The 19,508-nt window shown below is 44.6% G+C and overlaps 1 protein-coding gene across 11 annotated transcripts in view; it reads left to right on the top strand.

The window, feature by feature from the left end:
- Positions 1 to 19,486, top strand: part of LOC139583040 (TGF-beta-activated kinase 1 and MAP3K7-binding protein 2-like) — a 73,060-nt gene extending 53,574 nt beyond the window's left edge. The window contains exons 1-8 of one of the 11 annotated variants that reach the window (XM_071413720.1): positions 732 to 1,204; positions 9,311 to 9,509; positions 9,615 to 11,325; positions 12,607 to 12,767; positions 13,464 to 13,554; positions 15,913 to 16,008; positions 16,404 to 16,505; positions 17,435 to 19,486. In XM_071413720.1, coding sequence (XP_071269821.1) covers positions 9,408 to 9,509; positions 9,615 to 11,325; positions 12,607 to 12,767; positions 13,464 to 13,554; positions 15,913 to 16,008; positions 16,404 to 16,505; positions 17,435 to 17,547 — 2,376 coding nt within the window. In that variant the 5' untranslated portion in view covers positions 732 to 1,204; positions 9,311 to 9,407 and the 3' untranslated portion in view covers positions 17,548 to 19,486. Of the gene's footprint in view, positions 1 to 731; positions 1,205 to 9,310; positions 9,510 to 9,614; positions 11,326 to 12,606; positions 12,768 to 13,463; positions 13,555 to 15,912; positions 16,009 to 16,403; positions 16,506 to 17,434 lie in introns of those variants that run through there. The other 10 variants (XM_071413719.1, XM_071413724.1, XM_071413722.1 and 7 more) reach the window with 10 other exon arrangements.
- Positions 19,487 to 19,508: the final 22 nt, after the last annotated feature.

The raw sequence follows: 19,508 nt of genomic DNA, 5'->3' as shown, positions 1-19,508 counted from the left end.
GAGTAGCAGCGGTGTAAAAGAGGGGGAGAGGGGGTGGGGGGGCAATGCAAATAGTCTGGGTTGTGGCTGCTTCGAGTGATGTAGTATCGTCTCTACCTTCTTGGCTTTGTGCTGTTGTCTGTGCCCAATAATGTTTTTTTACCATGTTTTGTGCTGCTACCATGTTGTGCTGCTGCCATGTTGTGTTGCTACTATGTTGTTGTCATGTGGTGTTGTTACCATGCTGTGTTGTCATGTGTTGCTGCCATGCTATGTGGTTGTCTTAGGTCTCTCCTTATGTGGTGTTGTGGTGTCTCTCGTCGTGATGTGTGTTTTGTCCTATATTTTTCTTTTTAATACAAGCCCCCTTCCCCACAGGATACCTTTTGCTTTTTGGGAGGCTGTCATTGTAAATAAGAATTTGTTCTTAACTGACTTGCCTAGTTAAATAAAGGCTAAATAAAAAAATCAAACATAAATAAAGATTACCCTGCCCACAACCCAGTTATCCCTTGTATCCAGATAACTGCAGGTAAACCCAGTTGTCATACTCATTGATGGAATGCAACAGTATTTCCACTTCCAAGTGGCTGCTAGGTGAACTCAGCATTTTGTTGCACACAGAAATGTTGTGTTAAAGAGGTGGGGGAGGAGCAGAGTAAGGGGAGGGAGGAGGTGGAGGGAGTGAACCAGTGATTGAGCCTGTTGTGTAAGAGACACACACACACACACACTGAAAAGCAAGCTGCAGCAAGCGCCTGGAAGAGAGCTTCACCCACTTACCGCTTTTAAATCCCCCCTTCCCCTACTGCTAATTCCTTATACGGTCAGGAAAGACACAACCTGCCAGGCAGATTTTCCGTGTTATTTACATTGTTTATAGAGGAAAACAAACAGTGAAAATTGACAACTCCTTTGAATGCTCACTAAGACCAGAAGTGTAATGGAGGTTCAGGTTCATCTGTATTTGTGAGACCTCACAGTTTCCCACGTTGCCCAGAGAGGGAGGGGTTGGTCGACCTGGGGAGCTGGTGCCCTTGCCTGCTTCCAATCAACCACCAGCTGCAGGCTGTGGTGCTGAATAATTTCTTTATTCAGTACCGTCTACCCCTGTTTGTGGGCAACTAAAAGATCAGCCTGTCTTCCAACGGAAGTGCCAAGCGGAGCTGATCCAACAGTTCTATGTGCAGCGTGAGGCCCCAGCTTCATGGCACGGTTGAGTATGGTATGTTTCTGTTTTGAAGACCTTGCTTGGAACAAAAGCTCTTCAGTTACTCGTGTGTATGTGAAATGGGAACATGTAGCCTACATGTAGGTCTAGTCTACATGTTGTTAATCAATTTGTTGGGTTATACAGTAGATTGGTTTTTATCCGTAATGACAGAGATTTAAAACGATATGCATTTGTGCACTGTGCATGTGTGCTAAAAAACACTTACATTTAAAGTGACAATATACATAGATGAAAAAACCTGCAGAATCATACTGTTGTATAGATATATATTAGTTTGGCAAGAGATTCTAGATACAAATTCTATATGAGACAGTCTGGTTTTAGTTTTCATGTTAAAAATGTAGTCGTGTGATCGTACTTTCTATTAGGGCTGAGACACACAGGTAGGATTGCCAAACATTTTCTTGAGGAGAGTACTTAGCACCTCCGAACAGAGGGTTGGCAGTCAATCAGTTTGTGTTCACATAGCACAGACCTTGAAGCCGACAGTCTTGTTAAAATGCTCCAAACCAGAAGGTGGCAGTAGCGTTGCATTCTTAAGCTTAGTTTCCCTGTATGTGTTGCTTTGTAGGTAGCCAATGTTAGCTAACTAGCTTGCTGCGCTAATGTTGCTATCGTTGTAGAAAGCCCTTGTTGATTCTAGCCAGATAGCCACAGCTAGATAACTTATTAGCAAGATGACAAAGAAACAATTTAATTCCCTCTACATAATCCCATACTGCCAATGCCAGCCCATAGCCACATTTTTTGCTAGCTAAACGGTTAGCATGTAATTCGCTAGCTAGCACATCATAGCTATCTAGCCAAAGACACTGCAGTAACTCTTGGCAGTTAACACAGGCAGCTACTTCATGTAAACTAATCCATTGTGATTTAATTATAATGTCAATACTACAAGTAACTGCTAAAATAAAGGAAACACAAACATAAAATGTCTTAGGGCGTTGGGCCACCATGAGCCAGAACAGCTTCAATGCACCTTCGGAGGGATGCAGCACCAGTCTTCCACGAGAAATTCCATAATTTGGTGTTTTGTTGATGGTGGTGGAAAAGGCTGTCTCAGATGCCACTCCAGAATCTCCCATAAGTGTTTGAGATCTGGTGACTGAAACGATCATGGTATATGGTTTACCTATGTTTTCATTCTCATCAAACCATTCAGTGACTACTCGTGCCCTGTGGATGGGGGCATTGTCATCCTATGGGGGCATAAGCCATGATCGTAGCCAAAATAATGGCATGCCCAGCATTTTTATACATGACCCTAAGCATGATGTTATTTGCTTAATTAGCTCAGGAACCACACATGTGGAAGCACCTGCTTTCAATATACTTTGTATCCCTCATTTATTCAAGTGTTTCCATTATTTTGGCAGTTACCTGGAGCTACAGTGGCCAGTTAGCTAGCTTGGATGAATTATTTAGTGTTGTGTGCATTGTGCACTTAGCTAGCTACCACCCCATTGCCTACATTGCATATGAAGTGTGACTGGCTCATTTAGCAAGCTGCAAGGGGGTGGATGTCACCGGGGAAAGTAGCCTCTTTTTCTTCTTGTTGGCCGTCCTTTACGCTCCCCACTTGTGCTCTCTGATTGACTCAAAAGTATCATTTTTTTGTCCCGACAGGTAAACCGTTTCTACAGCAAATGTCATCAGTCAGACGCTATCTGCAGGTGGTCCCAAAAACACACCACGCAGTCAGCAAGCCGAAACGAACGCCAGATAATCGGCACATCAACATTCAGTGCAGCGTGTTCTCTCTTAAAGTCTAGATGTTCATTCTGTTTAACAATATGACATTAATGTAGTGGTAAACCACTTTTATTTTCGAGAGGGGAGGCTCTGCGACGTCTTTGCTGTATAAATACTTCTCTGTTAAGACCAGGCACCCCAATGAAGTTTCCATTCAGGCTTAAGCTTTCAAAATTCTTTCGTGAAGGTGAAAGTTCCTCACAGTGTTGTTGAATCAAAACAATATCTATGTTAAAGAATGGGTCAAGTTCCATGCTTCCAGAAGACGAAGTGTGTGTGTGTGTGTGTGTGCGTGTGTGTGAGCATGTGTGCGTGGGTGGGTGAATATGAACATGTGTGTGTTAGAGAGAGGGCGAGTTAGTCCCCTCGGTGTACCTGGCTTCAGCTTGTTGCCATCATGGATGTAATCTGAGGTACACCAAGCTTTAAAGGGTAGGTAGCATAAACGTAACCACATGTAACTTATGGATTGGCATTAGTATGCGCATCAAGTCCCAATGCAAAGTTACACCTCATGTCATGTCTGAAGTCATGCCGGAAAATATTTTTGTGGGGGTGTGACGTAATATGGAGGACCCGGCAAGCCAGCCTATTCTCTATAATGTTAACTCCTACAGAAATAACTTTAAATGTATAACCTCAAATATATAACCTGTATAACCTCGTTTCCACTCATGACTACTGGTTTCAATTACATTTTCAGCCAATTTACAAGCAAATACTTTATGAATTTACTGTTACAAATCAGCTTGCAAGGTTTCTAGCCAACTAGCCTGTTAACGGTAGCCCTACCAACATGCTAACATTACGTTAGCACTGCATGAGTAAAAGCTGATGAATAAAAACGACCCTTTAAGATGAGCTGTTTCCATCCTGGCTGTAATCTGAGGTACACCAGCTGTTGAAGGTGGTCTGAACCACAGTACAACTAAATGGGACTCATTTGTAAATATTTTAAAGATTAACTAATATTTCTCAGATGATCTGCTGCTTAAATGGACTTATATACACTGAGTGTACAAAACATTAGGTACTAGAATTGTTGTTATGTTCAGTACTCCTGTCAAATGTATCTTGTGATTGAGAGGATCCAGTCTGTATTGACGCAGCCTCTACAAAGCTAAGAAAGGGCCTGCTCCATTACTCATTCATTGGTAGAGCTGTCTGGGCTGCTGTTAGCTCCCCACTCATGCTGCACAGATGTTAACAGACTTGAATAATGCGACACAGCATGCAGAAATGTTGAAACAATGTCCATAAAGGCTAGAACGCTTTTACAATGCAAGACGACACCGGTAGCTTCCAGTATTAATTCTAGGCTAACTTTCCTTGCTAGCTTACGGCTGAATTCACTACCCTAGTACTTTGTTTGTGATAATATGCTAACCATAACACAAAATATACTGATTTCGAAGCTGATTGTCACCAAAAAACGTGATTAATTAATTTAGTCTCCCTCGCCACCAAAGCTCATTCACTTCCTCGTCTCCCTCGCCTTCCGTTTGGTTTCCACTAGATTCCATAGCCACGAAGTCAGATTCCACAGCCTGAGAGACAGCGCATACTTTTATAAAATAAAAGATTGCTTCGTCTATGCAAATATTGTTGATCAGTACAATAAAATAATATGTTCTCCTAGCAGTTTCCAATCAAATAAGTCCTAAATGGAAAACATTGTTTGTCATCTGTAGCCCCATGAAATCAGATAAAACAAGCTCAATAACTCAATGCATGCACATATTCTTAGTGAGTAATTGGGAATAGACCTAAGCTACATCTTGATTTACCAAGTTTATCAATAGAGATTTACGATTCAAATAAATTATTACCATTTATGTAGTTTTGTAGTTAGATTGGTAAAAACGAAGTCAAATTTATTGTATCATTGTATAATTTATTAATGAATGCACACATGGCTGTCTCCAAAAAATGGACTTACACATGTTCTAATGTAATGATATTGAACTCAAAAGATGCTCCAACAGGTGAACAGAGCAGTAGCGAGAGTTTATCTGTCTGGATTAAGTGCCATTCTGTGACTTCGGGTAATATGTCTTTTATTTTTATTTTTGTGGTATCGTTTTGGTATCGAGTATCACGATGGTATAGAGTATCGTTACACTAAACTTGGTATCAAAGTCAAAATTCTGGTATCGTGACGACACTAATTGTGGGTAGTTTAGAAGATATCCGTAAATAAGTTAATAAATATGTTTGTAGTTATAGGTAACCAGATCGTGACAACAACTAAGTTACTAAGTCTTTGACCACACTGTGTTGTTACCTTGGTGAGTAAATCTCATGCTTCCTACCTACCCTTTAAGACCAGCTGTTTCCATCCTGGCTCTAATCTGAGGTACACCAGCTGTTGACGGTGGTCTGAACCACAGTGCATCAAAATTCGACTCATTTGTAAATATTTTAAACATGAACTAATATTTCTCAGATGAGCTGGTGCTTAAATTGACTTATATACACTGAGTGTACAAAACATTAGGAACACCTTCCTAATATTGAGTTGCATCCCCTTTTCCCCTCAGAACAGCCTCAAATAGTTGGGGCATGGACTCTACAAGGTGTCAAGCATTCCACAGGGATGCTGGCCCATGTTGACTCCAATGCTTCCCACAGTTGTCTCAAGTTGGCTGGATGTCCTTTCGGTGGTGGACCATTCTTGATACACACAGGAAACTGTTGAGTGTGAAAAACCCAGAAGCTTTGCAGTTCTTGACACACACTCAAACCAGTGTGCCTGGTACCTACTATACCCAGTTTAAAGGGACTTAAATAATTTGTCGTGCACCTTCTCTGAATGGCACACATACACAATCCATGTCTCAATTGTCTCAAGGCTTGAAAATCCTTCTTTAACCTGTCTCCTCCCCTTCATCTACAGTACACTGAAGTGGATTTAACAGGGGACATCAATAAGGGATCAAAGGTTTCACCTGGATTCACCTGGTCAGTCTATGTCATGGAAAGAGTTCCTGATGTTTTGTACACTCAGTGTATTTTGAATAGGATTTCTTGTACTCCAATGTTCAAATATTCCTTGAATAGTTAGAAATGTTGGGTTGTTGAATGAGGCCTTGAAGCTCTCAGGTGTAGCACTGATTTTGAGGATTTGACAACACTCTTTTGTTCACAATTGGCCCCAAATATTGAAGTGAATGATTCGGTCGTCGTACCTTGACCCACAGCAGATGTGTGTTTGCACGGTAGCGTGCGTGTTTGTGTGTGTGTGTGTGTGTGTGTGTGTGTGTGTGTGTGTGTGTGTGTGTGTGTGTGTGTGTGTGTGTGTGTGTGTGTGTGTGTGTGTGTGTGTGTGTGTGTGTGTGTGTGTGTGTGTGTGTACCACGTGGCCACACTGGAGTACTGGGGCGCCTGCCAGCAGGCCTCAGAGCGTCCACTGCCAATTAGTCCCTTTATTTGTTTAAATTTCGCTGGACTGCGAGGTAGTTAGACATCCAATCCGTGTTGCTGCCTGACGCTGCAGAGGACTGCTCTGATTGAAGACTGGGATTTATAGGGTTTTTCACCGTGGTAATGGCCTTGGCGTATCGATGGCATAAACCAGAAGATGTACCAGCTGGTTTAACCCAGGGGACTGGCCGTGTTGAAAGGTGTGTTAGGCACGGGGCACTGATGGAGGGAAAGGCTGGCTGGCTGTGTAGTGGGCCTCTATTTTCTATCAATCAGAGTAAAATGTGCTGGCCATATATCATGATATCTGATCCCCACAAATAGGGTTACCTTGGACCTACAACCCTCCAGGTTCTCATTTATAGAAGCTGTGAACTCTACCTACTGCAGCTACACACCAGATCAGGAAAGTAACACACCGCAGGTTGTAACGAAGTTGCATTCATCATCTCCATATGAACATAAAACGACATAGACGAAGTAGGCTATAACTTGTTTGTTTAGAATACATTTTAGTTGACTTGGCTTTTTAATGTCAGGAATGCAGCAACAGCACTGTGTCCAGTTACAATCTCTCCACTTAAGTGCATTGATCGTTAATACCCATTACATTTTTTCTCTAATTGAAGCAGACATTTTTATGGTGCACCCACTCCTACTGAGTGAATGAGTCCATTGACAAGAGCGTGGCAGGGGCTGTTACCTCCAGAAATTAGCCTGGAGCTGCGGGTCAGTGCTCTGGCACTGGGAATAACAGCTCCGCAATGGGAGCTTTGTTTATTTATCTCCCTGGTTCCACAGTTCTCCTCTCAGGACCTATGACCCCCCCCCCCTTGCACCCTCCCTCCGCCGGCCCAGGAGTGGCTGTGAGGCTGAGCCAAACCAGGGCCTTTTCTTTTTGAGCTGTATTATGTGCAATAAGGAAGTGTGGACCTTTTTTTGTTTTTTGAAGGCTGGAAAAAAACTCTAACCACAATGTTGACCTGTAGCTGGGTCAGTTGCCAAGTAGTGAATTTCCTTTCCCACAGACAGACTAGTCCTGCAGCCCAGCCTACGAGAGGAGCCTGAATGGTGGATCATAAGAGTTCACCACTATGCCCTTTGGGCTGACCTATGCTCCTGTTTCTAAATCACACTAGGCAGATTTGTGTTAGTAGTGTTGAGGAGCCCCAGCTTTGGCTCGGTGATTGAAACAACAAAGCCTTGTTTTCCATAGACCTTATTAGCTGGAGGCGGTTACGTTTTCTCTAAACATGTAATCTGTGATATGGCAAACTTATTTTCCTCTAGTTTTTATTTACAGAGAGCCTCTCCTTGCTGCTTACTCCTTTGCTCATATTTTGATGCACTGAAATGAATTCTTCAGTCTGGTTGGTATGATTGCAAAACTTTCCATTTCCTTGTATTGCAAAGGACAAAAGAAGGCATTGACTGACAGTTTGAGTGCCTGGGCTGAAAGAAAATGATGTACCCAGCCTTTGTTATTCTGTGTCTCACTCTCTGAAACATGATTTACACGTTTCTCTCATGTGAGGACACATTGCAATAGTGTGTCACGATCGGGCTAGTTGTTTCATTGTATCATCCAATTCAATATCCTGCCAGTTTTCAGATGTTATCCCAGCCGGTCTCGTTTGAGTCAGTTTCAGGCTGTTCCAGAGCCCTGTTGCTGCTGGCTCCCTCTTCTGACAGTAGCCCTGTAGCTCCTCCCACTGTTATCATCAGCTCTGGTGAGATGTTTTGTCATCCAGATTGACATCTCCTCAGTTATGACATTACACATGCTCCCAGCTCAGATAAGACAGCACTGCTACTTGCTATGTCATTTCCTTGGCACAACAGGAGTAATGTGCCTCAAAGCTGCAACGTCTCACTCCTCTTATCAGACGGTCATACTTTGTGTTTAATATTTTTAAAGTCGCTTCTGGATTTCATTTGGCCCGACGTCCAATCTGATGGATTGGATTACCATCAAGGGACCTATAACTTTGAGAGAATTCAGGATGCTCGTCCTCCACCCACACTGGATTAATCTCTGCAGGTTTTTTCAGGGCCTAGAGCGCAATGTTTTGAATTGGCAAATTCTGAGCCTCCCGCTAGAGGAAGTTTTGAATGAGTGCGGTTAGAAATAGCTCCAGATTGTGGGCATGTGCGAAAGATATTCACCAAGCTACATCGTGCTATTCTCACGAAAACCCACTATTCTCCTCGGCTCTGTATATCTAGGCTAAATATTCACCAGGGTCAAAAGACCCTCACTTCCGTGCTCTTGAGAAGGTCAGCATCATCCACACCATGTGGCCTTGTTGCTCAGTGTGAATGACGCTTGTCTGTCAGAGGTAAAGCGGTGTTTTTTGCATGCCTCAAAGCTCCTCTGTAGCATTGACTTAACTGACGATCATGTGCAGATTGTTACAGTACTGGGAGCTACTGTTTGGTTCTGCTCTGTCCTTAATAAGACCATGTTGACGTTAAGATCGGTTGGAAAGGCTTTTGCTTCCTCAATAGTCCGAGGTGGTTTCCTGCTCTTTTATTAAGAGGCTTTTGGGGAGGGGAAGGGCTGTGAAATGAATGCCTTTCCTATTTTAAAAAGGATTTCTGAAATATTGTTTTGAAAGCTCCCCCACCGTGATGAAACAGGCGACCTCAAAATGTCTGACTGGTGTTTTTTCACCAGTATGAAGTTTGAATAGGCTGCTGTGTGCTCCCTCCTTCCCTGTCACTGCGTCACGCATAGGCCTACCTTGTCATTAACATCCTTTCAAAACACAGACTGGTACCGGTACAGTACACACTGTCTCTTTACTCTGTGTAGACCAAGAGAGGGTGTGTATGAGAATAGTAGGGAAACCGAGAAACTGCTATGTGTGTGTGTGTGTTAAGTTACAACTGTGGGTACTAACCTAAGCGTCTGTTTTCCAGAAGATGCTCAAGTTGTGGCTGAGGTGCTGCCACCACTGAGGCGTCCTCAGTGTGCTGAACGGAGCGAGCAGAGCAGTCCTGACCTGGCAGTACACGAATGGCCCAGGGAAGCCACCAGATTGACATTCGGGTTTTGCACGACCTGCGCCAGAAGTTCCCTGAAGTTCCAGAGGGTGTTGTGTCCCAGTGTGTTCTGCAGGTGAGTCTGGGGTATCCTCCTTTCCAATCCATAGGTTTTACCCAACAAAATATATTTAGCTGATATATCACAAATGACTGATTTTGAAGCTTCTCTTTTCCTCAGAACGACAACAATTTGGACGCCTGTTGTGAGTACCTGTCTCAGGTGAGCCCGGGGTACTTGTACAGCGAAGGAGGCAACCTCAGCAACACCGACGACCCCAGCTTCATCAGGCTCCGCAATCACATGACCCAGCTGAACCTGGGCCTGCAGTCTCAGTTTCAAAATGTGCATGCGGCCCCGGGACGGGACGGCCTGAGGATGAACGGCAGCAGGACTCTGTCCCACAGCCTGAGTGACGGGCCCCTCCAGACAGGACAGACCCCCAACAGTGACTTCTTCCAGCAGGAGCCCCAGTCAGCCCCCGTGCAGGCACCCTCCAGCCTCAATGTGTTTGCCGTGATGGAGCCCACGCGCAAGCCCCAGCCGCCCCAGCACCTGGGACTCTACCAGCTGGGGGGCAAAGGGCAGTCCATGGGCCATCATGGCCAGCAGATGCCCCGCTTCAACCCCATCACCGTCACCCTGGCCCCCAACATCCAGACGGGACGCAACACCCCCACCTCTTTGCACATACACGGTGGGCCCCATACACAGTCCGGACTGAGCAGTCCACAGGGTAACTCTATCTACATCAGACCTTATGTGACCCAGCATGGCGGTACGACCCGGCAAAGCCAGCAGCAGCAGGCGGGCAGGGCCCAGTACAGCCCCACCTCCCAGCCCCAGCAGCAGATCTATCAGATCTCCCATCCCACCTCACTGCCTGGCTCCCGGACAGGCCCTTCCTCCCAGCAGCACCAGCACGGCTCCTCACATACCTCACAGCACCAGTCACAGGGCCACCAGACCTCCCATGTCTACATGCCCATCAGCTCCCCTACCAACCCACAGGCCCCCTCCTCTATCCTCCAGGCCCTCTCTGGAGGTCAGGCCTCCTCCTCCGGTGCCTCGTCCTCGGTCATGCCCTCTGGCATGTCCTCCTTTAGCCAGTACAACATCCAGAACATCTCCACCGGACCGCGCAAGAACCAGATAGAGATCAAACTTGAATCTCCTCAGAGGAGCAACTCCACCACGACCACGCTGCGCACTAGCAGCAGCCCCCGCTCCAACTCCTCCACCTCCTCCTCCTGCCCGTCATCCTCCTCCTCTGTCGGGGCAGCCCCTGGCCCCACCACTACCCCCCTGTCCATCGGAGGCCCGGGCCTAAGCCGCAGCCAGCCCACTGTTTACATCTCTGCCAGCCCGCCCACCGCTGCTACTACCACCCCCTCTGACGAGGCCGTCATGGTCCCAACCGGCTCTCGCTCCCAGCCCAAGTTTTACATTACTGCTAATAACGATGACGGTGGAGGCAGAAATCCTCCAACCGTCTACATCTCTGCTCAACCTCCTCCGCACGGGTCGCAGGGGGCCCGGAATATGGGGGGCCAGGTGAGCATGGGCCCCGCCTACATCCACCACCACCCACCCAAGTCCCGCGCGTCTATGGGAGGGGCAGGCACGGCCACCTCGCCCAGGGTGGTGGTCACCCAGCCCAACACCAAGTACACTTTCAAAATCACAGTGTCCCCCAACAAGCCCCCAGCAGTGTCCCCTGGCGTTGTTTCCCCAACCTTTGAGGCCACTAACCTCCTCAGCCTCCCGTCGGACCACCATTTTGTGGAGCCGGAGCCCCATCATCTCTCAGACCCGCTGTCTGCACACAGGGAGAGGCCCAGCGAGCCACGCAGACTCAGCATGGGTTCAGACGACGCTGCGTACACACAAGGTAAGACAGGATCAGGGTTACTAAAATCTCAGCCGTTAGCTGCTTTGCTTTGTCGACAGTCACGATCTGTCACTAGGAAGTATAGACACTCACCCACAAACACACATCCGGATACAGTTAGTTGTGCAATTGGTTAAGTTGAACTATGGTATCCCTCAGTCACATGTGCAACAAAAGTCAAGTGCCCAAAGAGACATAACATCCACTTTTGAGAATAACTTTCCTTCACGACAGTAAGGAATAGAATGCATTTTTGTCCACCAGAAGTAAATGCCTTTTCCACTGCATTCTGCCAAGAAAGTAATTTGACTATTGCATATCGTTTATGCCTGCTTTTAACTTTGATTTCCGTAATATTGACACTAATGCATTTTTTAAAGCCAAATTGTGTAGACGTTTGTCTCATTAAAAACCTCTTGGCCTTAAAACCCTGCTTCATCTCAGCCTGATTTGAGGGAGCAGATGAATTGTTGAAGGTGACTCGCATAGGGAGGGGTGTGATTGGAGCATGAGTCGGCTGCAATAATGCTGGGTTTGCGCTGAGAGCCCTTGGACTGCGGCAGTGTGAGTCAAATGTGTTGGAGCGCAGCGTTTCCTTTTTTGGACTTTTGACTGGATTACGTGCGAGTCAGTGCCTGTGGCCTTTGCTAGACGCTTACTCGCTGCTGCGACTACTGTGGGGCTTCTCCTCTCTCTCCCCGGCCCTGAGGCTGTGCCTTCTGCTCCTTATCTTTCACTGCAGCCCTCTACATGCATTCCTCTCTGGCTCGAAAGCTGCTCCCAGCTTGGTTTGGCCTGGGGGGGGGGGGGGGGGCTGCCTGGAAAAACACAAAGCCTACTTCTGAATGGTGGGGGGTATTGTGTTTGTTGTTTACTTTGGTCTTTCTGTGTAGGGAATGAATGAATTAAAGCAGGGACGGCTAATTCCCGCGTAGCATATAGCATGTTATGAATGCGTTATAAGACAAAGCATGTTATGAATGCGTTATATGTAACACTTCTTAGGAAGCGTTTTGAGCAAGTTTTTCCCCGGGATCATTGTTCACTCCCCCAAAAGCCCTTTCTAAAATAGGCCATGAAATGAAGAACGATTATGCTACTGTATGATTCTTACTCAGCCCCCTGCACGTAGCGTTATTTCCAAAAGGGAAATGTATCTAGCTTTTGCGGTTCTTCAAACACACCATAAGCCTGTACTGTAAGCATGTACTTCAGCAGTCAGAGATAAGCCATCAGTCTGTCCCCATGTCACAGTGTTAATGTGTACTATGTATCTTGCAGCCCTGTTGGTTCACCAGAAGGCCCGTATGGACCGGCTGTGGCATGAGCTGGAGTTAAAAAAGAGGACGCTGGAGAAGCTAAAAGAGGAGGTCAACGAGATGGAGAACGACCTGACTAGGAGACGGCTAGAACGATCCAACTCCCAGTCCCAAATCCCCTCGGTAAGTCCCCACAGACACTGCTTTCCCACTACACACACTACTCTCCCACAGAGAGATACTACAATGACTAGAACATCAATGTTCCTTTCCTTGTGCAGCAGCTGTATTCAACTGTCTTAGTAGAGGTCTTTGGCAATTTGACTCGACAATACGCTCCTGAGTCGCATGGTGTATTTAATGTATTTTCTAAGGAAACAATTATTCTTTGGGGCAATTCAACAACAAAAAACACCCTCCCTTTGAATTTTTTCACCCAATGTCAGGTTTACAGTTAAGCGTGCAGCTGTGGGTTTATTGAACTATATCAGACCGCAAATCAAATGGTGCTCGGAGTGTTCTGTTGAATCAGCTTTTTTTTGTGTGTCAACTATCACTGTGTGTTAGTCAGGCCAGCGAAAAGAGGACGTGGAAGGTTAAGGTTAAAAGCCTGGAGTTGAACTCAGTAGCTCTTGTGTTTTCTGTGTATTCACTAGGCCAGGGAGACCTGGAGATAACTCTCTTCCTGACACTGTTAGCCCACTTGGCTCCGTGCACCTCCGATGACTTATGACAGGCTTGTGTTGTGAGTCAGTACCGAACAGCATGTGCCGAGGCTCTCAGTCTCTCTACTCATCCACGGTGGCTCATCAGCATACCGTGCTGCTGCCTGCCTGTAAATGGCGGTTTAGATGACCCTGTTTCCTTCTCTCTTATCAGATTGAGGAAATGCAGCAGTTACGATGCAAAAACAGGATACTGCAGATTGACATCGACCTTTTAACCAAAGAAATCGATCTTCAAACAAGAGGTAGGCGGCTCGGTTGGTTTCATGGGGTGTGCTTTGTCAGCGTGCTTGCCGGTGTTGGGATGAACGTGACACCAGCTCTCTGTGTGTGGTGTGCATGCATGTGCTGTACGTCCAGTGTGTTCATGGTGTTTTAACGTGCTGTCTTTGTTGCTTTAAGATCGGCTCCTTCGTGTAGCCCGGTCCTCATATTTCATTGTTTAGTCATATTTCTGTATGTTATAATGGGTAACTCTGTAGAGAGAGAGAGAGAGAGAGTCAGAGAGGGGAAACTAATGTGGACTACAACAGAGCGAAGCAGAGAGGGGAAGCATAACTTGTGTTCAGTACAGCTGTACAGTAGTAGGTCTGTCTGCCTCTGCCAGGCCTGGTCTGGTCACATCCCCTCGGCACACGCAGTCAAGGTGCTGCCATTGTAATGTTAACTACCAGTTGTTTCCTGAATTGTATCCTGTTGCTGGTTGGTAACAAGGGATTTATAGCCCACCTGGCCGCTCTCCATGGCTGACAGGATTAATACACCAGCTAGCACAGTCACACAGGTGAATGGAGAATTAAATGGAGAAGTAAAGAGCCATGGCTTTGTTTTCTGAGTTCTTTATTTGTCTTTGTGTGTTAGACTGCAGTCTCTTGCTTTATTGGTATGTGACTCCTACACAGTTGCTGCTGTATGTGTGACTGTTGCATGTACAGTTGAAGTCAGAAGTTTAAATACACTTAGGTTGGAGTCATTAAAACACGTTTTTCAACCACTCCACACATTTCTTGTTAACAAACTATAGTTTTGGCAAGTTGGTTAGGACATCTACTTTGTGCATGACACACGTAATTTTTCTAACAATTGTTTACAGACAGATTATTTCACTTATAATTCACTGTATCACAATTTCAGTGGGTCAGAAGTTTACATACACTAAGTTGACTGTGCCTTTAAACAGCTTGGAAAATTCCAGAAAGGATGTCATGGCTTTAGAAGCGTCTGATAGGCTAATTGACGTCATTTGAGTTATTGGCGGTGTACCTGTGGATGTATTTCAAGGCCTACCTTCAAACTCAGTGCCTCTTTGCTTGACATCATGGGAAAATCAAAAGAAATTAGCCAAGACCTCAGAAAAACAATTGTAGACCTCCACAAGTCTGGTTCGTCCTTGGGAGCAATTTCCAAATGCCTGAAGGTACCACGTTCATCTGTACAAACAATAGTACGCAAGTATAAAAACACCATGGGACAACGCAGCCGTCATACCACTCAGGAAGGAGACTTGTTCTGTCTACTAGAGCTGAATGTACTTTGGTGCGAAAAGTGCAAATCAATCCCAGAACAACAGCAAAGGACCTTGTGAAGATGCTGGAGGAAACTGGTACAAAAGTTTCTATATCCACAGTTAAACGAGTCCTATATCGACATAACCTGAAAGGCCGCTCAGCAAGGAAGAAGCCACTGCTCCAAAACCGCCATTAAAAAGTCAGACTACGGTTTGCAACTGCACATGGGGACAAAGATCGTACTTTTTGGAGAAATATCCTCTGGTCTGATGAAACCAAAATAGAACTGTTTGGCCATAATGACCATCGTTATGTTTGGAGGAAAAAGGGTGAGGCTTGCAAACCAAAGAACACCATCCCAACCGTGAAGCACAGGGGTGGCAGCATGATGTTGTGGGGGTGCTTTGCTGCAGGAGGGTCTGGTGTACCTCACAAAATAGATGGCATCATGATAAAGGAAGATTATGTGGATATATTGAAGCAACATCTCAAGACATCAGTCAGGAAGTTAAAGCTTGGTCGCAAATGGGCCTTCCAAATGGACAATGACCCCAAGCATACTCCCAAAGTTGTGGCAAAATGGCTTAAGAACAACAAAGTCAAGGTATTGGAGTGGCCATCACAAAGCCCTGACCTCAATCCAATAGAAAATGTGTGGGCAGAACTGAAAAGGCTTGTGCGAGCAAGGAGGCCTACAACCTGACTCAGTTACACCAGTTCTGTCAGGAGGAATGGGCCAAAATTCACCCAACTTATTGTGGGAAGCTTGTGGAAGGCTACCTGAAACATTTGACCCAGGTTAAACAATGTAAAGGCAATGCTACCAAATACTAATTGAGTGTATGTAAACTTCTGTGATGAAAGAAATAAAAGCTGAAATAAATCATTCTCTCTACTATTATTCTGACATTCTTAAAATGAAGTGGTGATCCCAACTGACCTAAAACAGGGACTTTTTACTAGGATTAAATGTCAGGAATTGTGATGTATTTGGCTAAGATGTATGTAAACTTCCGACTTCAACTGTATGTTCGTGTGCTATGCGTACTGATGCTTTCAGTTTAGCTTATGATGTCTCTGTCCTGTTTGTCTCAGGACCCCACTTTAATCCCAGTGCAATTCATAACTTCTATGACAACATTGGATTCCTAGGTCCTGTCCCACCCAAACCCAAAGGTACTTTACGTGTTGGTAAGTTTAGGAAAGGTTGCATGGTCGCCTCTGGACAACCTGACCCTCTTCCGCTTCCACTTTCCCTCTCTCCTTTCTTGGTGTTTTACTTAGTCATCAATGAATATATATTGATAATGGGGCTTGAGATCTGTACTTGTGATGTTTTCTATCAGGGGTTATTTCTGTCTATCTGGGTAAAGTCTGCATTGTTTAGATCATTCTCATCACATATGTTACCTTTCATCCTAAGTGTTTTCATTCAAGTATCTGTAAAACCTGGCGTCATTGGTGTTTTCATTCATACTTGCGGTGTTGTTTTCACCTCTGCATATGTCATCTTTGTTTTCATGCCATTCCTCTCCTCTGTCTCTTGCTTCATTCCTTCCCTCCATCCTGTGCTTGGGACCTGTCAGAGCCAGAGGGTCAGGGGACAGACAGAAGAATATTTAATGTCACCTCCACGCTAACCATGGAGCCCTCTTCTGCCCCTCCTCCTCCCGCTGCTCTCCCTCTGGGTTGGTACCTGTAGCTCTGTCCGTCTGTCCCTCTGTCTGTCCCAGTGGTCCAACCTCTCCCCTTTCCTCCTTCATACTGGGTCAGTCCTGTCCATCCAATCTGCACACCATAACAATCTTACAACAGATTACCTTTACATAACGTTTTGCCATTTCATATTTAGAAAGCATCATTGACCACTAGTCATCCCTTCAGCACATTTGTTGATGAAAGGTTTTCCTGTTATTTGAAAATTTGACAGGATTCTCTTAGCACTCGGATACTTTCTTAGCATTAAAAGGGCAATATGCAGTTGCTACATCCATTTTTGGACTTGTAAACTAATGATATATACCCATTGATTATTGAAGAATATAACTTACAAATGCCTCAGGAGCTTAGTTCAACTGTTGTACCCCATCAGAACCCAAAGAATAAGCTTGTTTTACTCCAATGTGAACAAAGTACATGTAAACAAACACTATAGTCTCAACATGGTTAAATCTATCATTTTAATATCATCAATGGTCAGTACTTGCATCCATAGCTCTGTCTATGAATTTGAGAGTGGTTGTATTTCTCCAGGCCCATCCCTCTGCTTTTTACTGAAAAGGGCGGGGAACGGTTTGTTATTGTTTCAACTGCGGTTTGCCCCTTTAATAATTTTCTTGTGCAAGACACATCCTGGAGGGTTAAAGAACCACAGTGATTCAGCAACTACCAACTGCCAATTCAAACCATCAGTGGTGCAGTGACAAAATACCATTTTTATTGCTGAAAAACAAACCAGCACATTGATTGACACATTGATTCACTCTTGACAGTCTGAGCCCACATTGATTGATGTTCATTGCCTGCAGCTGTCTGTGTGTTTATCTCTGTAGTCTGTTGGGTGACTAACGCCTCTTTCTATCCCTCTCTCTCTCTTTCCCTCCCTCCCTCTATCCAGAGTCAGACCAGGAGGAAGACGAGGGGACGCAGTGGAGCTGCACGGCCTGCACCTTCCTCAACCACCCGGCCCTCAACCGCTGTGAACAGTGCGAGTTCCCACGGCACTTCTGAGCCACAAAGACGCCGACAATAACCAACACCCCGCTCCACTTTTCAATGAGAATCAAAGAAACTAGATTTGAAAGGTTTTTCTTTTGCTAGTGGTAAGAAAATGAATGGACAGGGTTTGTAGTTTTTTCCATTTTGGGCCTGTTCCTCCCCCCCTCCTCCGAGGTTTGTAGAATGCTGAAGGCTTGACTGGATAGTGTTTACAGGTTGTGTTACTTTACTTAGCCAGCAGAGTTGGATGATACCTCACCTTGGAGTCTCTGCATGCGTGGGTCACCCCCCTGCTCAACGCTCGACGGGCGACTTTACCCCTGGGGATGCCTCGCTGCTTCCTTATACAGTATTATCGGTGTCCTGCAGTGTGAGGGCACACACACACACGCACGAAAACCAACATGGGTGCCAACGTGCCTTTGCTGATTTGTGATGGCCTAATCAGGAATGGGAACTTTGGTCAGCTGTCACCTCACACCTGAAGGGAAAACTAACAGACTACTTGTGGACTATTTGTTTGGTTGCTGTTTCTATAGGATGGCTGGGGGAAACTCACAGTGTTATTACTGCCACCAAAACTTGCCTCTCGTTCTCCCCTGTAGTGTCCCTTATCAATCTCTTCAATCTACAGTAAAAAGAACGGAAAATAAATTGCATGTTTTTTGTGTACAGTACATAGAGGGAGGAAATACCCTTGAGCTTTTTACTGTACATAATTTTTGAATGTGCCTTAAAATGCCTTCTTCCTCACTCTATGAAACACATGTATTTCCTGTAAGTATAGCTTTATAGACTTTATTAACTTTGTTTTGTTTCCATTCTTTCAAACCAATAAGCACAGTGTCCCTTTTAAGCTCTTTACTTGATTTCTGTGAGAATTTAAGTATCGTGTAAAAAAGGGGAGCAGTTGTATGAAAACTCTGCAGTCCTGAAGCTTCGTTCACTCAGTCTGTTGTTCATCGCTTGTGTAAATGCAGAATTTCCTGTGTACGATCTGCAGATGCAGCAAAATCTAAAGATGGACGAGTTTTCTAGGATGCCAGAGCTCTTGGACTAGTGAAAAAAGCTCAGAAGCAGAATGACATCTTATCTGACAACTGGAATGTAGGTTTAATATTTGGGGACTTTTACACCTCAGCGTCACGAGACCCATGAATTTTTAGTTCATCCTAAAACTTGCATCAAAATAGAAGCTTTCAAATCGGATGGAAGAAAAGACTTTGGTAATTGTATTAAGGTGTGTTGTCTATGTACAGCTTGGTGGAAGGCAACTGTTTCCTGAGGGCTTTCAGAATCAGAGTATTTTGCTATGCAGTTTAAATAGGGTTTTCTAGTGTTCCAAAGATCAGAATGAATATGTTTTAAAGTATTCCTGTTTCAAATCAGCAGATATTTATATAGGTATGTGCCTTACCATATCTCCTCCTGGCCAGAAGTTTAGAATATATCCTCCAAAAAAAGACGACAAGGACAGTGCCATCTTTACATTTCTAGTAAAGTGTGACAAAATGGTGACTGTCCTCTTTGTATCTTGTTTTTATTTGGTTTAATTTGTCCTGTGAAGCTTTTGTTTGATGAGGATGGTTTAAAAGTTTACCATTGTAATGATTTTACCTTAATTGTGGAATAGTTTATTATTCTTTGTGAAGTTTTTTTACATGTTGCCTTACATTAATGCCTTAGATTGGCATTTGTATTGATTATCTATGCAGTCACAAATCAAGTTTTTTTTTTTTTTTTTTTTTTACCAAAGCTTAGTATATTGTTAAAACGATTAGGTAGAAGCTAAATTCTTTGTTGTCTCTGTTAAGCACTTATGTCATATTTTTTTCCCTCTAAAACCCCCAAAGAAACCCAGTTTTCAGCTTTATCTGCAAAGCTCGGTGTGAAGAGTCAGTTCATACTTGTTTTATTAATAAAATAAAATAAAATAATTTGGATATCTAAAGTGTGTTTGATTTTAGCTGGGA

Source organism: Salvelinus alpinus, chromosome 8 (genome assembly GCF_045679555.1).
Source record: "Salvelinus alpinus chromosome 8, SLU_Salpinus.1, whole genome shotgun sequence".
NCBI lineage: Eukaryota > Metazoa > Chordata > Actinopteri > Salmoniformes > Salmonidae > Salvelinus > Salvelinus alpinus.
Note: the sequence above shows the minus strand (reverse complement) of the source record. Positions and strands in the feature narration are given on the sequence as shown.